Consider the following 18526-nt stretch of genomic DNA (forward strand, 5'->3'; position numbering starts at 1 on the left):
ATGGGTTCCTTCTAACTAGAGGTCTTTAAGCAAAGGCAAGGTGGACCAAGCTATAGAGGGCATACTTGTTCTAGCACAGTTTAGACAAGACAGTGTCTCATCTGAGACTCTGTGATTGGAAAACATGAATGCATGACTAGCCTGACAAGTTGTTGAATATATCCCACCAGACCAGGGATTGGAGAACTTTTCAGTTAAAAAGATTCTCATTCCTAGGTTTCTCTGTGGGCCAAATCATGTCTGATTTTCATTCACATGTGAAAGGTTTCCACTGTCTCAGATCACAGGTGTCAGAGTTGGAATTACTGCTGACTCAATCTTCAAGACAGGTCCCAGTAGTTGTTTGCAGGCTCTGATGGATGTCTTAGCTGAGCTTTTACCACAGTGCTTCTACCATACTCTGCAGGGAGGCCCTGCCTCTGGCTTCCTCTGACTCCCTTTTCCAGTCAACAAATCCTTACTTTTTCCACCACCTCTGTCTCTTCCTTGGCCTGTGAAGGGCTAAAGTGGAAAAAGGTGGTGAGGAGAGATGAGAATGGGAACCATTGCTCCACATGCTTATAGCTTGAATTTTGAAGGTGAGACATGCAGAGCAACCTGGACTCTTCATAAGGAAAAAGCATTTGGTTCATCAATTAAGAGAACATGTTTACAAGTCCAGAAATAAGTTTTGTCTTTTAATGCAAGATAAAGAATTGAAGGGAGTGATTTAGTGGGATGAACTCCAAAGTGGGAGTGAAAAATATACTTTAGATTTTTATATCTATAATGATAATTTTTTAGTGAATACAACGGATGGAAAGTCTTTCCCTTGGGGACCACAGAATATAAATCTATGTCCTTGCAGAACAAAAAAGCCAAAAAGATCCTAGAGGACTGCCCCTCCTATTCCTCACTGCTACGTACTTTTTCACTATGGATAAATACCCACAAGCTTTGTGTCTTAAACTCCAGGGTTCTGGTGTCACAAAGAATCATCTTGCAACAATAATGCTTGATCATAGGGACCAATAATTCTAAAGATCCCAAAAATATTTGAGGGGACAATTTTTACTTCAGGTCCTTTATTCATTACAGGCAGCTAGGAGGCACACAGGATAAAGTGGTAGGCTGGCCTCAGTCACTAACTAGCTGTGTGAGCCTGGATAACTCATCTGATTGTTACTCAGTTTACCTCCCAAAGTTGTCATGAGGATCAAATGATGAGCTAATATTTATTAAGTTCTTATCACAGTGCCCAACACACGGTAGACACTTAATAAGTATTTGTGGTCTTCCTCACCTTAATACTGTTGCAGTGAATGGACCCGGTTAAAAACACAAAACCAGCATAAGCTCTCTCCTTGTTTTATAAACCAGTCCCTAGTACAGCATAGTGCAGAGGAAAACACATTGAATTGAATGCCAGTAGACTCAGGTTCAATCCCAAGTGTGCAGTTTACCACCTGGGTGACTTTAGAGAAGTTATTTTACTTCCTCAGGCTCCAGATTCCTCATCTGGAAAATGAAGGGGTTGGAATATATTAACCTCTATGGCATCTTTTGACTCTAGATTCTAGGATCCTGAAAGGAACTGATTCCCCTAGAGTAGTTTCATCAGTCACTTGACAGATACACAAGAAAATCTGCCTGGGCTTATGATCACAGGAGCATAAATTTTGAGTTGGAAGTCATAGTGTTTTTTTGCTTTTTCTTTTTTTGGTGAGGCAATGGGGTGCAGTGACTTGCCCAGGGTCACACAGCTAGTAAATGCCAAGTGTGAGCCTAGATTTGAACTCAGATCTTCCTGAATCCAGGGTGGGTATTCCAACCACTATCCACTACACCATCTAGCTGCCCCTGGAAGTCATTGTTTTTAAAGATAAAGAAATAGAGACCCAGGGACGTTATGGGCTTTTCCAAGGTCATGCAGATAGTGTCAGAAGTGAGATTCAAACTTAGGTTCACCCACTTCATTGCCAGGGCTCTTTCCACTGTATCACTGAGGGAAAGTGAATTGTCCAAGCTCATACCAGTTGTCAGTGTCAGGGTTTTAATTTGAACCCTGCTCATCTCTCCCTTAATTCAGGGCTCTTTCTTTTAAACTGCACTGCCAAGGATTGATTCCATAATAAGGACAAGAATCCTCATGCCCGAGACAAACATATCTGGCCAACATGAACCTAAAACAGAAAAGAACCTTTGGAGGTATTTGGTCTAGCTATCCTCATTTTAAGCAATGAAGAAAGTGAAGGCCTGAGAAGGGAAGTGATTTATTTAATATTATAAAAGTGATAAACTAAATATGATTTTTGTCTCCATTTGGCACTTATGGAAACTATTCAGATTGTCCCTAAAATTAACATTTTAAGCCCAGAGTTCATGTGACTTCTCTAATTCCCTGTGGTAGGATCCAGGCTTTCCAGCTTGCATGGAAAGAAGTTTCAGGCACAGTGAGAAGTCCTTACTAAAGAATAGAATCCCTATGGAATAAGATTTTTTTTTGAAAGAAAATTATCCACCTTAGAAAGGCATAATTGTTCATGGATTTTAAAAATATCTATAAAACTGTATTTCATTGGCTTGATTAATAATAATTACTCATGCTTTCTTAAAATCACTTTTTACAAGAACTTTCCTCACTGCAAACTTGGAAAATAAGTAAAGGGGGTATTTTTACCCCATTTTACAGATGAGGCAACTGAGGGCCTGAGATATGAAACAATTCGCTCAAGGTCACACAGTTACGGACTGGTAGAGCTGGGTTTGGAATTCAGAATTCTTGACCCTCAACTCAGTTCTCCTTCTATCTATAATTTACATACTAGGATAAAAAAATACTCTGGAGAATCGCCATTTGTCTGCCAATATTTTGGCAAAAGGTAAACATGATCTATCCTTTAAAAGTATCATGAATGGAGTTATACTCCAGAGCACAGATTTCAAAGTGTTCCTGAAACCACTCTTTGGGCTAGGTAGCCAGCTTAGATGTCACCACTGTCAATTACAAAAGTCAGATTCTCTGTGTGTTTAAAATTGTAATTTTTAGAAGAACTTGACTTTATTATTCATCCCTGATCCACCCCCAAGGCTTTGCATTCTTCCTACATAAGGGTCTCATTTTAAAATACCCATAGGGCATAAGGAAATATTCTAAAAATGATCAGCTGTGTCACATTGATGAGTGTGCCTAATAATATATACCACCAAGAATACCTCAAATATTGACTGATCATTCCCAAGAGAGTAAGATTTCTCCCTCTATTCTCCTTCACCGAACAGCTCATTACAAAAGGCAAACAATAGAAGGAATTTTACTTTCTCTTTTCTTTCAGCATGTATTATTATTATTATTATCATTAGTTTTGTCTCTGTCCAGTCTTGTGATTTTATTACTCCAGGGAATGCCAGTGTGGAAATTTCCTTTTCCACTGCAGACTAGTACTTCTTATTGTTAAGTTGTTTTGGTCATGTCCAACTTTCTATGACCCCATTTGGGGTTTTCTTGGCAAATGTACTAGAGTGCTCTGCCATTTTCTTCTTCAGCTCCTTTTACAGATGAAAAAAGTTGAGGCAAACCAGGTTAAGTGACTTGCCCAGGGTCCGCAGCTAGTGAGAGTCTAAGATCAGATTTGAACTCAGGAAGATTAGTCTTCTTGACTCCAGGCCCAGAACTCTATCCACTATTTGTTAGGCAACTTATTGTCATAATAATTGAGGCACCAAGAAGTTTGTAACTTGTGGAGGTCACATTTAGTATATGTCAGGGGATGGACTTGAAGTTTGGACTTTTTGACCCATAGACTGGCTCTCCACTCACTACACGATGAATTCTTCTCTTTGTTCATGCCATGGACCCTTTTGACAGACTGATGAAGACTATGGAACCCTACTCAGAATATTTTAAATATATAAATAAAATAAATGAGATAAAAAGGAAACCAATTATGTTAAATTAATTATCAATTAAAAAAACCACTAGACCCCAGTTTAAGTGTTAACTCCTGCCACTATACTATGAGGTCATCACAAAATCATTAACTGACTAGCTGCCTTCATACCTTGTGAATGTTTATATCTGAATTAGATAGGCAGTAAGTATACTGAAAATTGACCCCCCCCCTTCAAAGGCATGCCTTGCCATCTGCTAATTCTCGAAGAAAACTCTCATTACCATGTCCCTGAACCACTCCCTATAAAAATCTTCTACCTGTTCTTTCCACCTTCTAGATAACATGGTATTGAAGGGTTCTGGGTTTCAGTCAGAGAACCTGAATTTATAGGTGACATCCTGCTGGAGGTTATAACTGACATATTGGGTGACAGAGTCAGGGTCCAAAAGGTCTTTGACAGGCTCTAGCACTGGACTGAATCTCACAAGGTATAATTAGTAGTAAAGATTTACACTTAGTTTTGTTTTTTTTTAAATCAATTTTGTATGCATATTTGTTCATAGGTTTAATGCTTACTATATAAGGTGGTGGAGGCATGGGAGTTACAAAAAATGAATCTGGAGTTTTTGTAGATTCAACATGAATAAAGAGTGTGATATGGTAGCCCAAAAGAGCTAATGGGCTGCTGGGCTGCATTAAGTGGTATCTACTCTGCCCTCATTGGATGGCATCTGAGGTATTGTGTTTAGTTCTGGGAGTCAGAGTCAAGGGAGCCCATTGAAAAGCTGGACAGTGTCCAGAGGAGAGTAACACTGACAGAGGAGGGCCTTGAGTTCATGTTGTATGAGAATCAGTTAAAGGAAATGTGGATGTTTAATCTGGAGAGGAGATTCCTCAGGGGGAAACAAGACAGCTCTATTCAAGTGTATGAAGGGCTTTCAGGTAGAGAAGGTATTAGACTTGTTCCATCTACCCCTAAATGACAGAACAAGAAAAAATAAATAGAACGTGCAAATTTAGTAAGGAAAAAACTTCCTAATAATTCAAGCTTTGCAAAAGTGGAATGAGCCGCCTTGAGAAATAGTGTATTCCCAGTCTTACCCCCCACTCCCAAGTTTTTCAAGCAAAGGCTGGATGAACATCTGTCAGGTACAAAATAATGGGGGTTCCTGTTCCATACAAGTCAGACTAGATGGCCTCTGAGATCCCTTCCAACTCTCAAATTCTGGGATTCTGGGTTCAAATGTGAGTTCTCATTCCTCACCTCCACACTTCTCGAACCCTCTTTCCCTTAGCACAGGATCTGGCACATAGTAGATTTCATCTAAATCCTTGCTCTCCCCCGCCCAGTTCAGTTCTAGGGCCACCTCCTGCAAGAAACCTTTCTGATTCTCCCATTTGTTTGTGCTGTGCCCTCCCCTTCCATAACCACTTTGTATATTCTTTGAATTTATCTATTTGTTAATGCAGGATCATAGATCTAAAACAGGAACGGACCACATGGGCTGTCTAGTGCAAACCCCTCATTTTATAGAAGAAATATCTGAGAACTAGGGAGGTTAAATAATTTGCCCAAGGTCACATAGGTAGTATCAGAGGCAGGACTTGAATACAGGTCCTTGGACTGCTGAGTCAGGCCTCTTTCTTCTTTATCTGCTATGTTATTTCCTCCTGCTCCCAGAAAAAATGTAAACCTCATGACAATAGAGGGTATTTCCTCCAGAAGGCCCAGAACGATGCCGGGTACTTAGTTTGCAGTTCACAAAAAAACAAAATAGTTGAGTTGGATTGAATATGCCCCATGCAGTCCAATTCAACATAAATGTGAGCATTTTTATTATACCTGTTAAGAGTATAATTATTGAAAGCCTAAGTTAGTCTTTTTAAAGTTATCATCCTTGTGTTCACTGTTGCCTTGAGCTAATCATGGGAGTGGACCCTTCCTGCAGTAAGACGGATTGCAGCCCCTCTACTACTTAAGACATAAAGGCTTGTTGTTGATCAATTGTTTCAGTCATGTCTGACTCTTTGTGGGGTTTTCTTTCTTGCCATTTCCTTCTCTAGCTCATTTTATAGATGACAAAACTGTGGCAAACAGGCTTAAGTGACTTGCCCAGAGTCACACAGCTAGGAAGTATCCGAGGCCAGATTTGAACTTGGGTCTTCGTGACTCCAGGCCTGGCACTCTATCCACTGTGCCACCTAGCTGCCCAGATAAAAGCTTATCAGCCTACTTAGCACCTGAATATGGCCTCTTCAAAGTTAATGAGGTTGGTCCTTGGACAGCAGACTCAGTGCCACCAGGCCCAGACTCAAAAAGTTATTGTTACTAATATAATAGATAATTCAGGGTCACCACCACCTTATAATGTGGTACTACTGGAAAATTTTCATGGAGTAAAGTGACTTTTGTGTTATATTTATTTGGTTACCAAATTGCAGAGTATGTCTGAGTATTACTTTTGGAGGTAACCTATGTTCCCCATCCCAACTCATATATTTTTTTAGGGGGAGGTGGAAAAATTATGCATAAGAAACTGATGCCACCCCTTCAAAGAAACTAATGCTAAATGGTCTAAATTCAAGGGATTTTTGCCCAGTATTCTTTGTGGACTCCAAAAGAATGTAAGCATCTTAAGGGTACAGAAAGTTTCACTTTTTTTGTATCCACAGTGCCTGACACACAGTAGGTATGTAAGAATGAATGTTGAATGAATGAATGAATGAAATAATTTCATTTTTGGATAGGTGGTATTATCTATTCTGTGTCCAGGACAGTAAAGACACATATCTCACAGTAACCAGTCATCCCAGAGAATTGAAATCTGCAAACACAAAGCCTCAAAAATGAATAAGTAATTTCAGTCATGGGTATTATCTACTCTTTGTTCAAGAAAATACAACTGAAACTAATCAAGCAACCTGGAGAATTAAAATCTGCAAACACAAAGAATCTATGAATGAATGAATGAGTTAATGAATGGATGATTTTATTCATGGGTGGGTAGTGCTATCTATTCTGTATTCAGGACCATAATAACTCAAATCTCACAGTAATCCATTATAACAGAGAATTGAAGTCTCCAAAAAGAAAGTTTCAAAACTATTCAGTACTAGTTTGGGCATGACAGAAAACACTGGATTCATTTTATCCTAAAAATGAACTGTCCCTGGACATTCCTCTATAAACAAAGAAAACAGTATTGAAAGAGTTCCCCCATAGAGTAAGTCATTTTGTAAGAGAAGACCTTTACTCTTAAAGCTAGGCAGGATTTTTACTATCATTTCAAAACTTGCTTGAAGTGATCACATAATTTTAGAACCCTGGAAGTTGAACTATACATTTTTTTTTTGGATGGGATGTCTGGACAGCATGCAGATTATCCAGGTTAGTCTGATGATTTGCTAGTTCAGTGCAGTGAATATCAAGATCACAGAATTCATAGATGGAAAGGTTCCTTTATCTTTTCCCCACAAACTACCCCATCATCCTAACTTACCCATTTCTAGTAGTGACAACACCATTTTATAATCACCCAGTTTAGCAATCTCAGAGTCTTCTTCAATTCAGTCTCCCTCATTTCTTCCCACTCACCATATCCTACTGGTTGCCAACTCCTGTCCATTTTATGATACCTCTATACCTATACTATTTCTCCCTACTTACACAGCCATTACTCTAGTTTATGCCCTTGTCTCTTGCCTAGATGATTGTAACACCCTTCTAACTCATCTCCTGACTTTCAAAGTCTTCCCTTTCCAATCTACCCTGCACTCAGCTGCCAAAATAAAAGCTTTGGTCTGACCACATCAGTTCCTTGTTTAAAACTTGTGAGTGGTTGCTTATGGCCTCTAGATTTAAAATACCAGTTCCTTCAAGACTTACCCTCCCTCAGACAATCTATACTCCATGCTGATCTTGGATGCTGACATTCCATCTCTTGCCTTCAGGAAATGACATGGTCGTGTGCAAATGTCCATTCTACAGGCTTGGAATGCTTCCTCCTCATCCACTCTCCCTTTTGGAATTGCTCTCTGCCTTCCACGTTCATCTCAGTTGCTGGTTCTTATGTAAGGCTTTTTACATTTTATTTCTCCTCAGGCACCAGTGGTATCCTCTCCAAAACAACTATGCATTTATTTATCTGTGTAGACATTTTATCTTTTGTTTTTGTCTTATCCTTTGTGCTTATTTTTATGTACCCAGACTTTAGTGGAGTGCCTTGCTCATATGTGCTACCAAAGAAGTTGCTCGTTGAACTGAATGGATATATTTTTTAAAATTTGCTATAGCAGGTTAAAGTAATGCCCTTATAGCTGAATATGATAACAGGCCACTGAAAGTATGGAGGGAAGATGTGTAGGAATATCAACTCAATAAGTCTCTTTGAAGTTAATGAGGTTGGTCCTTGGACAGCAGACTCAATGTCACTGCAACCAGACCTCAAAATGCTTCCATTTTAAGAAGATATGCTAGAGGTTATTGTCACTATCATAAAATTAGACAATTCGGGGTCACCTCCATCTTATAATGTGGTAGTGGAGGAAGATTTCTTGAAAGAAACAAATTATTCGAAGAGATTTTTAGTTCTCAGAAGTGTTTAGATGAAAACTATTGCTATCCCGTACCGATAGACTTTCAATTTGTTAGGATCTAGCATTATATGGTCCATATTGGCATAACGGTTAAGAATTCTGGATTTCCATGATTACCTCAAACCGACACTAAAGGAAGACTGAAGCGTAACAACTTAATGCATTAATAGTTATGTTTTCTGTAACATTTCCAGGCAGATTATCCTTACACACTTACTTTGCTAAGAGTCAGAAGAGATTACCCTCTAGCCTATTTTATTTCATTTCCAGGGCATTACAGGAAACATTACTCAGCTTGGATGGGGCTTACAGAGTAATTATCCAGCTGAATGATGTTGACATTCCTTAACAGACCCCATAAATCTGGTGCTGATTTAAAAAAAAAACACTCACCGTTCTTCTTGTAGAACATAATTTCTCCTTTGAATTCCGTCTTTTCTTCCAGTGATTTCTCTATCTGGAGTGTCAACTGCTCGTTTGTCTCCCCACCAAATAGAAACTTACAACTACAGCTCTTCTGCATGACCTCTGTGCGGGCAAATCCAGCCAGCTCACAGAAGCCATCGGAACAGTACACGATGGGGAAACCCTTGGCCACCTGGGCGTTGGCGAGGATGAAGTTACTGTCTGTTGAATGACACATAGAGGAAGCAAGAGTTAGAAACTGGTCAAGATCAGCATGTTTACAAGAGAGCGCATAGCAAACCGACACCCAGCATGCAGGTAGCCAAAGTAACAAATAAAAATTGAGATAAGGGACAAAGTCATTTAATGTTCCCAGAATTGCATCTATATTTATAATCTGGCACTCAACAAACACTTATTAAGCATTTATTATGTACTAGGACAGCAGTAAGCCCAGGAAATACAAAGAAAGGCAAAAACAAGAGTTTCATTCTCCAGGAGCTCCCATTCTAATAGGGGAGACATAACGTCCGTAACCGTACAGATAAGATATCAACAGGGAAAATGGAAGGGAATCCAGAGGGAATGATAACATTAGCTGAAATTTACATAGTGTCTTATTAAAGTCTGAAAAGGACTTCACATGCATTATCTCCTTTCATCCTTATAAGGACCCTGGATATTATTATCCTCATTTATGGTTGTGGAAGTGGTTGCTTAGAGACGTTCACTTACTTGCCCAAGATCATGCTTCCAGAACATGTCACCTCTTGGGACGTCTAACTTTATTCAAGATTTAGCTCAAGTGCCCATTCCCAGACAAAAACCTTCCTGACATTCTATCCCTCCAAGGAGTTAGGGCTTCTATACCTATTTTATATTGACTTATCTGGATACATGTTTTCACTTGCCTCAGTCAACTGATCAACAAGCATTTATCAAGGGTTGATTATGTGTCAGGCACTGCTCTAAGGGCTGAGGATACAAAGGAAGGCGAAAAGCTGGGAGTGGGAAGTGAAGAAGAAGAGCATTTTGAGCTCCCCAAGTAAAATGTAGACTTCTTGAAGGCAGGGGCCATTTTCATTCTTGTCCTTATATCCCCAGTCTGGGATGGTGCCTGACACATTTGTTGTTGAGTCATTTCAGTCATGTCTGACTCTTTGTGACCCCATTTGAGGCTCTTGCCAAAGACACTAGTTTGCCAAATCCTTCTCCAGCTCACTTTACAGATGAGAAACTGAAGTAAACAGGGTTAAGTGACTTGGCCAGGGTCACACAGCTAGCACCTAAGGTCAGATGTGAACATAGCTACTTCTAGACTGCAAAACTGGTGCTCTATCTACTGTACCACCTAGCTGCCCATCTGATACATAGTAGTCATTCAATACATCTTTGTTGAATCAAGTTGAAGCATCAGAGACAGAATTTGAACTGCTATCTCCTAGCTTCAAGTACAGCCCTAGCCACCAAATACCATTGCCTCTTAGACAGTTTAAGTATCTATGCTTTGGTTTTTCTTCCAATCATGTGCATCTTTCATCTTCTACTGGTGCTATGCTAGGCACTCTAGGTGATATACATATAAGATGCAGTCCCTACCCTCAAGGAGCTTACAAGTCATTGGAGAGAAAAGACTAATATGCAGAAATGGTTATAGAGTGATAATAGTAATGTATAATTAAGAAATAGAGAGTGTATGGTAAATCTGCTATAGTGGGAGTGGGAGTTTTCTCACTGGATCTCTCTTCACAAATGAAATTCCAGGAGAGAGAGAGAGAGAGAGAGAGAGAGAGAGAGAGAGAGAGAGAGAGAGAGAGAGAGAGAGAGAGAGAGAGAGAGAGAGAGGGAGAGAGAGAGAGAGAGAGAGAGAGAGAGAGAGAGAGAGAGAGAGAGAGAGAGAGAGAGAGAGAGAGAGAGAGAGAGAGAGAGAGAACTCTGCAGTTTAGGAAAAGGAGAAATAATTGGATACCACAGTGGAAGAAGACTTCCTGGAGGAAATGGTATTTAAAGTGAGCTTTCAAAAGTGGCTAGAGGTTAGCTATGTGGAGAAGATTATGGGAATATGCAATGCAAGTATTTAGGAGCATATAGGTGGGTTCCCTTGTGAACAAGAATTTATAGTTAGGGTATGAATTGTGACCTCTGTGACAGAATAAATCCCATTCTGAGTCCCTTCACTAACTGGGGAGGTAATATGCTGTGTGTCTATGTAATGAAGTAAATTTTCAAGACTTCACTGCTGACATGAGGATGGCATATAGTGTGTGTATGTGGGGGGCGGTGTAAGCATGTGTACAAGTATATATTTCTTTTATTTAAACCATTAACACACTCATCAGCAGCAGGTTGGGAGTGGTCTTGGCTTGAATATCACAGAGCTATTTGTATTGCTAGGATAGTTTTAGCTCTTCAAGCACTGACTGTCTTTGGAGAAATCTTGACCTATCCTGTATTCCACTGTGCTCCAACAGAATGGAATTTGAGTCTGTATCAAACAGTATGTGTCAGGCACTATGCTAAACACTGAGGAGACAAATATAAACAAATAAGATAGCCCCTACCCTCAAGGAGATTACCCTCAATGTGGGAAGACAGAACATAAAAGGGTGTTGGAAAGGGATGGGGAGACAGGGAAGAAGATACTCACATTGTAGGGTGAACACAGTGAGGAGATGGCCAGGAAGGGAACATAAGATTAGATGCCAAGAAGTTGGGAAGGGGATGCCAGCAACAAGAAGGGCAAAGTTTGGGTGCTGGAATGACAAGGTGCAAGGGAAAGACCAAGTGGAGGAAAGCAGAGGGCACCTCCAACCCAATTGAGGAATCAATGCAAAAATTGCTAATTAACTACTTACTTTGTGCCAGGAACTTTGCTGGGTGCTGGGGATAGAAAAGCAAAAAATACAAAAGGCCCTGCCCTCAAGGAACTTACACATATTAGGAGACAGCACGTATATTTATAAGCATAGCCCAAAGCAGTAAAAACAAAAAACTCTGAGATTAGTTCAGTGGGGGAGGAAGTAGAATTTGGATAATCAGGAAAAGTTTGTTTAAGGATGGTGTTTGAGCTGAACTGTGGAAGAAACTGGGAATTCTAAGAGGTATGGGTGGGGAGAAGGTGAGCGCTACAGGCAGGCATAACAGCGTATGCAAAGGTACAGAGATGAGATGTGTGTGTATGTGTTTTGTGTGTGCATGTGTGTGTGTGTGTGTGTGTGTGTGTGTGTGTGTGGTGTATAAGTGTAAGAGATCCTCAAGACAGTCAACTTCAGCCAATAAAGGGCAGGAAGGGGAGTAATGAATAACATATGGGAAATGTAGGTTGGAACAGAGTGAATATCCACTCTAACAAATGTATTAAGCATCTACTTTACACATTACATTTTATTGGGCATATGGCCTGGGTTGCAGGAAACATGAATCAAGGCCATTCAATGGCAGGAAACTGAAGGCTTTCTTGGGAGGCGGAGGAGGAGGAAGAAGAAAGGGGGATATGGAGAGGGAGAGGGGAAAGGGAGAGGGAAGTGGAGACAGAAGCAAAGGGAGAGAGAGGAAGAGAACAGAAGCTGTGGTCACCATGGCAGAGAATTCTAAGGATTCAACATGAGATCAATAAAGGAACTGTTACATTTGACAGGCTACCCCACTTGAATTTGGACAGCATAAATTAATGAGATAACAGGTTTTCAGAGATAGAGGTAAAATCATGCATTTAGGTTCAACAGTATATTTTAGGAAATCAATTGTACAAGATAGTATGGGAGAGACCCAACTTAATAGCAGTTCATAGGAAAAAGATCAAAGGTTTTAATTGCTGCACTATGAGTAAGTGTGGATATAGCCACTCAAAAACTGAAGCAAATTGCAAATGTATTAAAAGAAGTATGATTTCCAGAGGAAGGGGAGAAGCAGCAGTCTCTCTCTCCTTTTCAAAGTTCAGATAGCATCAAGTCGGGATGGTACATTTCAGGTCCCCTAAGCAACAGAATGGTGAGGGGCACACTGGCTAAATGGGACCTGACGTCACATAAGTAATGGCTGAAAGAACTTCTGGACATTTAGCCTAAAGAAGAAAAGTCAGAGAGGACATGATATTTGAAGATCTACTTCAGGGATGAGGATTGTCTATTGCTGCATCAGAGGGTAGAACCACAACCAATAAGAGAAAGTAGAAACTGAGGATTTATTTCAAATTGATACAACAAATCATTTTTTAACAATTAAAACTGAAGGAAATGTGATGGATGGTTTCATAAATTAGTGAGATCCCCATCACTGGATGTGTGTAAGTAGAGAAAAAATGTCTAATTGTCAGATACTGTAGAAGAGATTCTTTCACTGAGGCACTGGAGGGTAGAGAAGATTTCATCGGTAGTGTCAAGCTCAGATAGGAATGGGAGCTACTAAATCATACATGAGAATCCTCGTGGGTTGCATAATGTCTTGGGAAACAACATACTAACATTAACTAATGTTATCTATGTTCTATTGATTTTTTATTCATTTCATAGATACATTTTAAACTAGTTTGGGCTGCAACACTTGGGAGTGTTGTGAGCTCTGTGCAGCCCAGCATTTGACACCTCTGGATTAGTGGTGGTCTCTAATAACCATCACAAAAACAATGATAGCTAACATTTATAGGCATTTTAAGATTTGTGAATCACTTTATATCATATTATCTCATTTGATCCTGACAAGAACCTTGAAAGGTAGGTGATATTATTATGTCCATTTTATGGATGAAGAAACTGAACCTGAGATAGGATTTAAGTGACTTACCCAGGGTTACCCAGCTAGTAAGATGTAAACTCAAGTTTTCTCTACAACTTACTGTTCCTTAATAAATTTATTTCTGGGACAAGTCTGGACAATCACATATTTTCCCCCACCTCATCTTCATTGTGGCCCAGGAGTAGAGACAAGAGATGATGATGATGATGATGATGATGATGATGATGATGATGATGATAATGATGGTGATGGTGATTGTGATGGTGATGGTGATGATGGTGGTGGTGGTGGTGGTAGTGATGGGGATAACAATAGCAAATATGCATCTAGCACTTTAAAGGCTGAAAACTGCCTTATAAATACTATCTCAGAGGTAAGATGGTAGAAAGAATCCTAGGTTAGTGGCTGGCCTGATTGACATGGAAGAAGACTACATCTCCTCAATCATGAGTGTTCTCTACCTCATGAAATTACCTTGTATGACTTCATGTTTATGTTATTAATGTAAATATTGTAATCTGCTGAGGAAAATGTAAGATCCTTGAGGTCAGCAACTTTAAAGAAATTGTACTTGTATCTTTAATGCTTAGCGTAGTTCCCTGTACATAGGAAGATCTTATTGAATGAATAAATAGTATGGTAGACATTGCATGATAGTATTTTAAAGCTGAAAGGGGACTCCAGATTTCACTTAGTGTAATCCTTTCATTTTACAGAGGAGGAAATTGTGACCCAGTGGCAAGGGACTTGCTCAAGGTCTCATTGCTAATTCATGACTGAGTGGAGACTAGCCATTCAGACTTTTCATTCAGTGATCTTTCCACTAGGCCATTCTCTTACTTGGGGACATGGCTCACTCTGGTAGAGAACACATTAATAAAGTAAGAAAGAAGAAAATATATTCTCTTTCCCCAGAGATCATGGTACTTGAGGACTGGGAAGAAAAGGGAGCCTTTTCCCTTTGACAGTTGATGTAGGCAATGATTTAGCCATTCTCAGGCTCACAGATTCAGTAAGTCAGTCAATATGCATTTATTAAGTGCTTAATAAATAAAGAATAATGACCCCTGCCCTCAAGAAGCTTACATTTTGATGAGGGAAGACAGCACACAAAAGGAAGATGAAAAGGTGGGAAGGAACTTCAGAGGACATCTAGTCATTACTTTCAGATGAGGAAACTGAGGCCAGAGAGGTACAATTACTTTAGCAAGCTCACAAATATTAGAGGATGGTTGACACTAACTGCAGAGCGCCTTCTAATGCAGTGCTGCTGCCATCCTTCCTTGCCAGAGAAGGCAATGACAATTTCCCCTCAATTAGCAATGATGGGGGCCAAGTACCATGGCAGCTCTGCTGCTAACCCTAGCTCTTCCAGAGTAGTTCTTCTCCCCCTATATTGCTGAGAGCTCCTTTACTAATCCTATAACTTCTCTGGGACCATCCTGGTGGTTTGGCACACTGGGTGTGAGCTAAGAAATAATTTAAATGCAGAAATGTGAAGTCTTAAACTTGGGTTCCAAAATGAATTTCACAAATATAAGAAAGGGGAGGAAGAGTTGCAGTACATTGTGTGAAAAATATCTGGGGTTGGGGCAACTAGGTGGCACGGTGGATAGAGCACCAGCCCTGAAGTCAGGAGGACCTGAGTTCAAATCCGGCCTCAGACCAAACACTTGACACGTACTAGCTGTGTGACCTTGGGCAAGTCACTTAACCCCGATTGCCTCACTAAGAAAAAAAAGAAAAACATCTGGGGCTGTTAGTGGACTGCAAGCTTAATAGAAATCAACAGTGTGATGAGGCAGCCAAGAAAACTAATGTGATCTTCATTTTTGTTCTGAAAGTTATTGCTTCCAGGAATGATGAGATGATAATCTTCTGTACCTTGCCCTGGTCAGGCTGTATCAGTCATATGGTAACATATTTTAGGAAGATTATGGACAAACAATGGGTCAACAATGGTGGTGAAAGGCCTTAAGTCCATGACATATAAATGTCAGCTATAGGATTTAGTGATGTTTTAGCTTGGAAAAGAAAAGATTCAGAGGGGACATGGGAGTTATCTTCCAGTATTACTCTATATGAATAGAATCATAGAATGAGATATTTAGAGCTGGGTGGGGGTGGACCTCAGAGACCATTGAAAGAAGAAACTCCTTCAATTTGCAGGTAAGGAAACTGAGGCACAGGGAAGTTAAGTGGATAGCCTAAGGTCACAAAGCTACTAAGTAACTGAAGCTGGATTTGAAGATAGACTCTCCATATAACTCCAAGTTCAAAACTCCATCCTCTCTGAAGCAGGATTAATCTTGTGCTGTTTGTCCTCAGATGGAAGAATTAGTAGCAATTTATAGAAATTTTATAGTAGCAAATTATAGAAATTTATTTACAGAACTAGCACATTAAAGCCTAATGGAGGGGAAATCTTCCTAACAATTATAGTTGTTCTGAAATTGAATGAGCTGCCTTGGGACATAGTAGTATTACTAACTGAAGGTCTTTAAGCAAGGACTGATGCCCGCTGGCCTAGTGTATTCTAGTATGGAGGGGTTGTTTTAGATGTGGATTGTACTTAAGATTCCTTCCAGCTCTAAAATTCTGCCCTTTAATAATTTTCTTGGTGACTCAGTCTAAAGGACCAGAAAGCAGCAAGTGTGATTCTGAGCTCTACAACTTAAAAATAAACACTTGGAACCACTTTGCTTTTCCAGCTACTAACAGTATGTATTGAATTTTCACCACATGGAAATTGCTACCTTGGAAATTCAGAGCTACCTTCATCTGAATGCAGCTGTCATTCTAACACAAAATACCCTCGTGGTGACTCAGAAAGCCAAGTTATTTCAGTCTCCATTGATGAATGATTGAAACATCTCCACAGAGCTCTGAACTGGATTGGTACCAATATAACAGGTAACCATTTAGCACATCCCTCCACCCTTTTTTGGCTACCTTATAGTATTCTTTATAAGCAAGCCACAGTGTTCTTTCTGAATTTTAGTAAAGGAGCTGTTATTAGAGGTACTCATCACAAAAATAGCAAAATGAATTCAAATGCTTAGCTCCAAGATCCTGAAGCAATGGGAGTAGTGAGGCCACTGAATGTGTCCCATGCCTTCAGGTAGTCCCCCACCCAAATCATTCCAAGAATATGTATAAAATGGAAAGGCCAAGCAAGGTGATCCCTAACATTCTATGAATCTATAAAATCCATTCACTTTTTTTTTTCAATTTTTACTTAGCTGTTTTGTCTTTAGATTACAAACATTTACAGATTACTCCCACCTTATGAGAAATATCTTGTAACAAAGTAAAGCAGTTTAGTAAAACTAGGACTGTAATGACCTCAAGTGACGGTGAATATAACATTTTGCCTTTGTAGCATGCCATCACATTATTACAAAAACAGAAATATATTTTCTTTTCTTCCTATCCCTTGCCCCACTGGAAAAAAGAAAAATAGTTTTCTAACAAATATGCATAGTGAAGCAAAACAAATTTCCTTACTGGCTGTATACAAATTATGCGCACACATGTGTTATATGTATATACACACACATCCATATATACATATACATATATGTATGTCTATACACACATATATACACATATACTCAGACACATTTATATACATGAATGTAGATATACATGTGTTTCTATATGTGTATACGTACATTTACACACCAACTTATTTATTTGTTTGTTTATTTTTGAGGCGATCGGGGTTTCAGTGACTTGACCACAGTCACACAGCTAGTAAGTGTCAAGTGTTTGGTCTGAGGCTGGATTTGAACTCAGGTCCTCTTGACTTCAGGGCTGGTGCTGTCTCCACTGCAACACCTAACTGCCCCTACACGCTCATTTAAACACACACACATATATATATATATATATATATATATATATATTTTCAATGTTACTTCCATTAGAAGACATACTTTTTTGAGCTTTAAGTTATTCCTGCATCAGAGATGTAGTAGTGGAATAGACCCCAGAGGTCAACTAGTCCAACTCTGTCATTTAGCAAAAGAGGAAACTGAGTTCTGAAGAGATTCAGTGATTTAAAAGCAGAGCTCCAGAGCTGGAAAGAAACTTAGGGGACAGTTCATTTTGCAAAACATTAAGCTGAGTTCCAGAGAGATTAAATAACTTAAGATCATAGCTCTAGTGTTGGAAGGGACCTCAGAAACCAACTAATTTTGAGTCCCAGAGATGTTAATTGACTTGGCATAAGTTCCATGAACAGTAATCATCAGATGTGGGATTTGAACCCAAGCCTTCTTATTCCGCAGTCAGTTTTATTTTTTCCATACTGTGGTGTTTCATGGCAGGTGATGCCTCTTTTAAAGATATCTTTTAAAAAGACAAATATAAGAGCTCCTCTACTACCCCCCCCCTCAATCTAACAATTGTCTTTGCTCCATAAAAGCTTTCATTTCCAGGGGAAATTTTGTTGCAGGCAGTCCCTGATAAAGTTCAGAGTACTGACTGTGTGAATAGCCCCTTATTTAGGAAACATAGGGGCCTCCTTTTGTGCTGATATCTGCTTGGAAACATATGCTTACCTGAGCACCAGGACTCTATTCCCCGGAGAAGAAATATGACATTTACTTTAGAATGAAGTAAAACAAAGCATGCCCAAATGATGCCAAACTCACAATGGATTCATAGCGATTCTTACATATGCCAAAGGTATTTAACCTTTTAAGGAATCAATTATACATATGGAATAAGCATCTAAATACTGTCCTTAACCTTTATCAGCTTGCTTCTAGCTTGCTCTTTTGTATACATTAAGCTCCAAAGTATCAGTAAATAGTAGGCTGAAATACATTTACATCAATGGGATATAATTTCCCTAAGTGTGTCTTTTTGGAAAAGCATTTCAACAGCACTGACCACATCTCTGACTTCCCCTT

General features: G+C 39.5%; 1 protein-coding gene across 1 annotated transcript in view; it reads right to left on the reverse strand.

Annotated features, from left to right (window-relative positions):
* KCNH8 (potassium voltage-gated channel subfamily H member 8) overlaps positions 1-18526 on the reverse strand; it is a 388604-nt gene that overhangs the window by 273178 nt on the left and 96900 nt on the right. The window contains exon 2 of the mRNA XM_020987205.2: positions 8862-9095. Coding sequence (XP_020842864.1) covers positions 8862-9095 — 234 coding nt within the window. The remainder of the gene's footprint in view (positions 1-8861; positions 9096-18526) is intronic.

Source organism: Phascolarctos cinereus, unplaced genomic scaffold, assembly GCF_003287225.1.
Source record: "Phascolarctos cinereus isolate Bilbo 61053 unplaced genomic scaffold, phaCin_HiC Scaffold_1;HRSCAF=81, whole genome shotgun sequence".
NCBI lineage: Eukaryota > Metazoa > Chordata > Mammalia > Diprotodontia > Phascolarctidae > Phascolarctos > Phascolarctos cinereus.